This window comes from Fragaria vesca, linkage group LG3 (genome assembly GCF_000184155.1).
Source record: "Fragaria vesca subsp. vesca linkage group LG3, FraVesHawaii_1.0, whole genome shotgun sequence".
Lineage (NCBI taxonomy): Eukaryota > Viridiplantae > Streptophyta > Magnoliopsida > Rosales > Rosaceae > Fragaria > Fragaria vesca.
Genome location: NC_020493.1, coordinates 9,366,366 through 9,374,187, shown reverse-complemented (window position 1 = coordinate 9,374,187; position 7,822 = coordinate 9,366,366). Strand labels below are relative to the sequence as shown.

The window sequence follows — 7,822 nt, the reverse complement described above, 5'->3', positions numbered from 1 at the left end:
TGGTGTCCGCTCGGGTGGAGGAGTGCCGTCGTTGGCGCCGGACGGTGGAGAACAGAGGGACGTCCGCACTTTAAGGGCTGTGTGGACGTCTGCTCCTCATCCTTTCTGTATATATATATATATATATATATCTATAATAGATATATCGTTGCTTTTGTCATTCTTTTCACTAATTTTCCTTCCATCTTCATGCATTTACTTGCTTCTTTACATCCTATATATATAAGATACTTTTCCTTAAAAATAATGGGGTTGGCTGCAGCACATCCCAGCCACCCCTTGGTTCCGTGCCTGAGCGGAAGTGATCAGAAATAGCCATTGTAATCAGCTATTAATCTTTAGAAACCAAATCGTAGGTCGGAAATAGTAAGGTACATGGCTAAAGAAGGTATTGGAAATAAGCTTTACTGCATTTTCAGCTGTGAATCGGGAAACCAAGCTATCAGGTAGACCTACTGCCCTATCAATTTTATTCAAAATGTTCCCAACCCACATTTTAGCGAAAATGCCCAAATCAATAAAGTATATTGTGCAAAACCACAACCACTAACCTCTCTTCCTGGAATATTGTTTCAGTAGCTGCTCGAGTGGAACATCCACCTCATTCTGTAAAGCAGCCAACTCTTCCTGCCTTTCTTCTTTAGTAAAAAGAGCTTCATCTTCCTCAATCGTGTTTTCATCATCTCCCTAAAACAGCATCACCATGCAGGAAGACATCTGTTATTAATAGAAACTAGATATAAAGAGCAGTATCAATGCCTCTTCTAAATTCACATAGGGTAACAGTCTACCTCATCAATGCAAAAGAGACAGACGGCCTTTGTAAACATGCGTAATAAACTTCAAATTTTAGTAATAGACATTCAGGTCATATAACTTCACAGACAGCTACATCATATAACTTCACAGACAGCTACATACTCTATATAATTGATCCAATAGAAACTGAGGCTGAAAACATCGGCAACAGTTATATGTTATCTGATTCCTGACCTGTTTAAGATTTCTTCCCCAAAATGTATGCAGGCTTTTTCATCATGGTAAGGTTTTATTTAACTTACACAGGTATCACCACCATGATTTTTAGTAAACAAATGAAGTTTATCACAGGATAAAGTAATATTTTGGTCGTGTACTCAACTGACTATGATTCTTTGACCCCCACCTGATATCCCTGTGCTTAGGGACAGACATCTACTTCAATATACTAATTACAGGGGAATGTGGGCTAATGTTGCGATTGACAGACAACCAACAAGTATAAGGAATTACCACTCATTCAACATATACCAGATACCACACAGCTTATGAAATTAAAATGCCAGCATTAGATCATGTCTATTCACAAAGGTCTATTTCATTCCCTTGATTATAGCACTATATCATTCCTAGTCTGATGAATAATAGTTTTTACAGACAATCTCACATCATGTTTCCTTGATATTATCCAATCATGGAAGACATCATAGAGTACCTTACTTGATTTGCATTATTAATGTGAATGCCTACAAACAAATTCAGTTCCAAACAAAGGAAAGAGTGGAAAAAGAGGCTCACTGATCCATCATCAGATTGCATATCATAATCATCATCGCCGTCCGCTGTATCTGATTGAGGTTCTGTTCAAAAGGTATAAATTATCCTCCATTGACAAAGTGAAAAAGAAAGCCTCCTAGGTAAAGTGAAATCAGAGCAATGTAATTACAACCTTCAACTTACCAACATTCAATTCTGCTGATTTGCTAATATCATTTTCGCCCACAGCTGCCCCTTCAATACTCAGTTGAACTTGTGTGGAACATTGCTGCACAGGCTTGTCCACAAGATTTTCTGCCAACATTGTTGAGTACCTGCAATTTTCAAGTAGCAGAGCATGGCTTGTTTAAAAAGGGAGTAATTGAGTAGAGCAGAAATCAAAACGATGTGCAGCGTACAACGAAAATTCAGAATATAGAAATTAACCAAGGAGGAAAATGCTTAACCTCTCAGTTTGACCTAAAAGGAACTCGAGTTGTTTATCAAGTGCCTTTTTCTTTTTCTCATCGAGCTCCATCTGATGTTTGTACAACACCTATATTACAGTATCGAGCATGTACAGTCAGAGGGGCACAAAAAAAAAGAAACTCCTTTATTAAGAAAACTCAAATAAGGTTGCAGACAAGGTCAATTAACAGAAAATAAACTTGCCAGTTTTTCTATTTTCAACCAGAATTTCTTCACATCCTTTGAAATATTAAGTGCAACTTTTTTCATCCGTTGCTCTTCTTCCTGTTCATAATAAAATTTCACAATTTAGAAAAATATCACAGGAAATCTAACATATCAGTCAATATCCATACGCGCCATATTGTGTAACAAAAGAATACTTTCAATATTTATTGCATCAGGGAGGAAAACAGAACCTTCATTCTTTTTTCTCCCCTCGTAGCCTGATCTAGCATGCCCTTGGTCGCTCTTAAAGCAACCTTCTTTGCTTGAGCCAATTTCCATTTTCTCTCTGACTCAAAGTCCTGATAACTACTTTTATGAGCAAGATATACAGCATTCAAAATATTTCCAAATACGGCAACTAAAAACATGGTCTATATCGATAAAGAAAAATCATAAAAGCAGAAGAGAAAACTAAAACCAATGTCTACCTTTGACAGCCAGATCATCTCTTCTAAAACATGATCCCAATGAGCTTTTGGCCGTCGAGGTTCATTTGCAACTTCAAGAGCCTATCATATTCATGTTAACATAGAGATGAGTCAAGAATAAACAGGAGGATTGCTAGTTTGCTACAATGTATTCAAACTAACGGATGTTTTCATCATATAGAATGTAGACATCACCAAGGAGCACAGATGTGTAATCATATTACAGTTATAAAATATTTAACATATTTTTAGCTACAGGTAAATAATCACATATTTTCTTCTCTCTTCTTTTGGATTCACACATTAAACCATAAGAGATCATCAGCACTTCACATATAGCTAGCATGTTTTTTCCTGTAGTTAAGTCTAGTTGTATACAGACTATCTCCATATGTAAACTTATATGGAAGCGATTCACTGCAGTACCTTGATCTCATATCTTATCAATAGATAAAACATACACAAGAGGCTTTTCTTACTTCTAGGACCTTTATATATAAAAATAATAATAATAATAATAAAAGACGTAGAGAACTGAGTTCCCATAGAATCTATTTTTCAGAAAATTGAACCAACAATTTACAACATTCCACTCAACACTCCTACTGAACAATATATAAACCTTCGTACACAACATAGACCAGTACCGCTCACTCCATGTCATCATAGACACTCCAATAAGTGCTTTTTTCAAATAAACTAGAAGTACTTGAATAAGACACCTGATATTCACTAGAGTAGCACTCATTCCTGCAGTTTCATCTCCATAACCCCACTACTTTGACTCTCTCAAATCTAAATTGGGAGCATGCCCTTATCTATTTTACATCATCAACTTTGTAAAACACCGAGGCCCTAATTAAAGCTGTTCTCCAAGAGAATACAAGCATGTTGGGTATTTCTACAACAAGAAAAGGGTAGAAAAGCATGACAGGTCTCCCCAAATATTGTTACATTACTAATTACCTAAAGGTTCCTGTCATTTCACTTCATCATTTATCGCATTCCTATCCTTAATTAGGACGGCACAAGGTTATGGCATTGGCCAAACCATTTCCAATAAAAGGCTCCTCTACTCCAGCTTAATCATTTTTTCCAACTTCTCACTCCATAATCTCAATCACAAACTTCTTTCACAAATCAAAGGTTCACAAAGAATGTGCGCACAATCCCTAATTTCTCTTTTCTTTTCCTTTTCTCATTCCTACGAAATCCAATTTCAGAATCAAACGAACGTTTATCGCTGTAGTTACTTAAATATAACCAGTACATGAGTTTTTCTAGTGACATAGAGCTGGTTCTTCCATATTTAATATATACATATATATCTATATATATATATATATATATTAAAATATATCTGACTTCTCAGAAGCACTCTGAACGTTCTTACGGAATTCCGAGTTTTCTTCAAAAATAAAAATAAAAACCTCTAGCAACAATCGATATGAAATTTACAGATTGAAATCACTGTGCTGCAATATAAGTTCAGGAAATGAGAGAAGAACGCAAAACTAACCCTAACCTAACTTTCCACAAGTCTGAACAAGTACGGTAGGGCACATTAGTAAAGCAAAAACCAGAAACCTCCAATTTTCTTCTCAGAAACAGCTAAAAGTGAAGGTTATAATCTTGCTCAAAGCTTATTACTGCTCATATTTACGAGAGAAAACGCAGAATTGAAACGCGGGAAGCGAACCTTGTGGCGCTTGGGCCTGGTTTCATGATCGAGCTTCGGCCTAGGACCTTTGGAGGCCATGGTGCTGGCAGGGGTCGTCAGATCCAGAAGCCGGTGGATCTGGACCGTCCGATCAACGCCACCGTGGAGCTTCTTCTCCGATTGCTCTCTTCTTTTCTGTGTTTTTCGGGAGGGAGCTGGTTTGCTTTGTTCTATCTGAGCTCTCTCTCTCTTTCCCAAAGCCTCTGAAATTTTCGTTGCGGCGTTCGTTGCGTTTTGGGTGGGGTGTTGATTACGTGGCTGGGTATTTGCTTGGGCTTTTATTAATATTTATTATTATTGTGCTGGGCGTGGGGGTAAAGAGAAGGTCTGTTGGCCCAATCACCATCTAAACGACGTCGGTTGGTCCTGCAATCATTTCCATTCTGTTGTAGGAAAGGTAATTGAACTGTAAACTATTGTGTGGATTTTTTTCTGAAATTATTTTTTCTGGATTGAAACAATGATCATTATACACCGGAAGTGATCATTTTTGAATTGTTACACTTCGATTTTCTGGTCTGATCAAAATCACGAAAGAAAATTTTTTTTTTTTCCAGCTTAAAGCCTTAAATTAACCTTTTTCTGAAGTTCTTTGAAAGAGTTATAACTACAATCATTGAGCTCTTACAAAACAAATGACCATAATCAACTTGATCAATATTAGGAGTGGACAAATGCAAAGATAAATGATGTATATGTCAGCCAAAGGCTCAAAAATATTGTCAATAACATACATGATTACTTGTAAAGAGAAGACAACATAGTCATTTTATGCTCTTTAATTTTGACAGAAAATCAAACTTGGAAACCACCTGTATTCTTGAGAAGGAAAGTGTGTCAGATCAGCTTGGTAGCATATTCAACGCCCATCGAAATCAGAAATGGAGATACCATTTACAGATGCAACTATTTCCGGTCTGTTTCCATCTACAGCAGCCGTGATCACATTTCTTTCAGTACAAAATGCTGGTTTTGTAGGTACTGGCAGTGACATACTTTCATTGGTCAGCATTGGTATCACATCTAACACCGTCGGTCTATCAGCTGCTGTTCCTCCACGCATAGCAGACCAACATGGATGCACCTCAACATCTGATCTTTGTCACATGAATCACCAATTGTTGGATCCATTAGTCCTAGTCCTGCACCTTCTCTCCATAACGCCCATGCCTGAAACAAGAACACATTCGGAAGTCTAGAATCAATGAACCTTACACCAACAAGAAGAACAAATGGAGTAGTTGTTTGACATACATAGCCGACTAAATTGATGAAGCGATCATCATTGTAGAAGCTATTGTTTTTCCTACCACTTAGGATTTCAAGCATCAACACTCCAAAGCTATAGACATCAGATTTTGTGGAAAAATTCCCCACCATAACATACTCAGGGGACATATAACCACTGCACCAAATGGAGGAAGACAATTTTGTTAGTACAACAACTTCACAAATGAATGCCTAGCAACCAAAATCATAATATCAAACTGTTAATTTGCTTACCGTGTCCTGACAATCTTCATAGTGTTTGCTTCTTCTTCGTCATTGGCAAAAATCCTCGCCATTCCAAAATCAGAAATTTTGGGGTTCATCCTTTCATCAAGTAGAACATTACTTGCTTTCAGATCTCTATGAATTATTCTCGTTCTGGAATATTTGTGCAAGTAAAGCAAACCTTGAGCAATTCCTTCAATTATGCGGAAACGGCTATCCCAATCTAACTGTTGGGAACTTGGGATCCAGTTGAATCTGTACAATCGTATTAAATCAGATAACAAATAGATATGTACATTTGTATAGCAAATATGGAAGTAATTAAGTAGTTAGATTTGAGGTAACAACCAAATAAAAAGTAGTCCAAGCTGTAGTTTGGCATGTACTCATATATCAACATCCTCTCTTCACCATGAAGGCAAAATCCAAAGAGCTGAACAAGATTTGTATGCTGGAGTCCATATATAATTATCAACTTATTTTTAAATTCTGATATTCCCTGCGCTGAACGTTTTGAAAGTCTCTTCACTGCTATTTCTTGTCCGGTCACAAATTTCCCCTGAATATATACAATGTCATCTAATGTTTACTTATTTGCAGTAATCCAAAATAAAAATAAATAATAACTATATAGTTTGTCAAATAATGATACAAGATTCACTGGCATTATTCAAAGTCTTACCTTATAAACAGGTCCAAAACCGCCTTGTCCTAGCTTATTCTTATCAGAGAAGTTGCAAGTCGCAGCTGCAATAGATGCGTACTAAATACGCTTAAATCATGTCCACGCTTTCCATCATTTTGAAGTCCATTAGCATTGGTAGGTCTATTAGAATTCATCATGTTCAGCATATCCTGGATCTTTCTTTGGTTCTCAACTATCAAGATAAATGCAGATAATTTATCATTTCAATTTTCAAAATCAATGTCAAAATGTGAAGATCTTTATAACAAGTGTACATAACATTAATGTTTAAGGACGGTACTAATATCTGCAAGTTTTTTTCTTCGTATCAAGTACATGCATAGCACCAGTGCCAGAAGAAAAACCGCAATTGAAATAAATATCCATGACACGAGGGGGCCCCATCTCTCGCACCCTCCACTGGTGTTAAAGCCATCACAGTTACCTGCTCGCACAATAGAAATGTTATTGCAAACATCATAAAGCTCCCCATCTGTGTAGCACCCAAGCTGATCTAACATCTTGATCACCAACGACAGCGTAACTGAAATAGTATTCATTCTCATTCTAAACCACGCTAAAATTTTATTTAACCTTGGATTCATCTGGGATATTAATAAACTCAAATCTCCCAGTACTGAATCCGCCGCTACTCCACTGAACATCCCCATCACACTGAACTTGCAATTGGATTGTGTCAGAATTAGTGGCGTAGCCAGAAATCTTAACTAAGAGGGTCAAATCTAAAATAACAACAATTTATTCAAAAACAAAGCTTTAGAAACTCTAGAAACTTATCAGCTATGCAAGGAATTAATACAAAATTACTAATAAATAAAGTAATTTTTTTTCACTCAATTTATTATTATTTAATAGGGCCAATGATAAAATAGTATATTTAGAAGTAACAAATGATAAAACTGTTAACAAATGTTCTTTGATGATAAAACAATACACCCATTTAAATTCTTTAAACCGTTGCCCATAAATTTTTAAAAAATTACATACTATGCCACTGACAAAAATAGCAATACATTGACCACGATCATCTCTCTCACTCTCTCTCAACTCATCTCCCTCAATCTCTCTCTCTCTCTCTTCTCTTTCTCTATCTCCGGTGAACATGTCGTCCTCCACCGAGAGATTGATGTCGTTACCAAAGCGAGCTAAGAGAGAACAAATTTAGAAGCACACGACGGAGCTCCGCCGTCGTCGTCGACGATTTCATCCTCTTTATTTTTCTTTCATCCTTCAACAAATCTTTTATGTCATGGCTTTTTGGAT

The 7,822-nt window shown here is 36.7% G+C and overlaps 1 protein-coding gene and 1 pseudogene across 1 annotated transcript in view; both read right to left on the bottom strand.

Annotated features, from left to right (window-relative positions):
- Positions 1–4,565, bottom strand: part of LOC101306604 — a 14,034-nt gene extending 9,469 nt beyond the window's left edge. The window contains exons 1-8 of the mRNA XM_004294010.1: positions 4,339–4,565; positions 2,640–2,720; positions 2,403–2,510; positions 2,188–2,268; positions 1,983–2,071; positions 1,720–1,850; positions 1,558–1,619; positions 552–687 (exon numbers count right to left, since the gene is read on the bottom strand). Of these exons, the coding sequence (XP_004294058.1) occupies positions 552–687; positions 1,558–1,619; positions 1,720–1,850; positions 1,983–2,071; positions 2,188–2,268; positions 2,403–2,510; positions 2,640–2,720; positions 4,339–4,398 (748 nt within the window). The 5' untranslated portion in view covers positions 4,399–4,565. The remainder of the gene's footprint in view (positions 1–551; positions 688–1,557; positions 1,620–1,719; positions 1,851–1,982; positions 2,072–2,187; positions 2,269–2,402; positions 2,511–2,639; positions 2,721–4,338) is intronic.
- A 653-nt stretch (positions 4,566–5,218) lies between these two features.
- LOC101313396 overlaps positions 5,219–7,822 on the bottom strand; it is a 9,620-nt pseudogene continuing 7,016 nt past the window's right edge.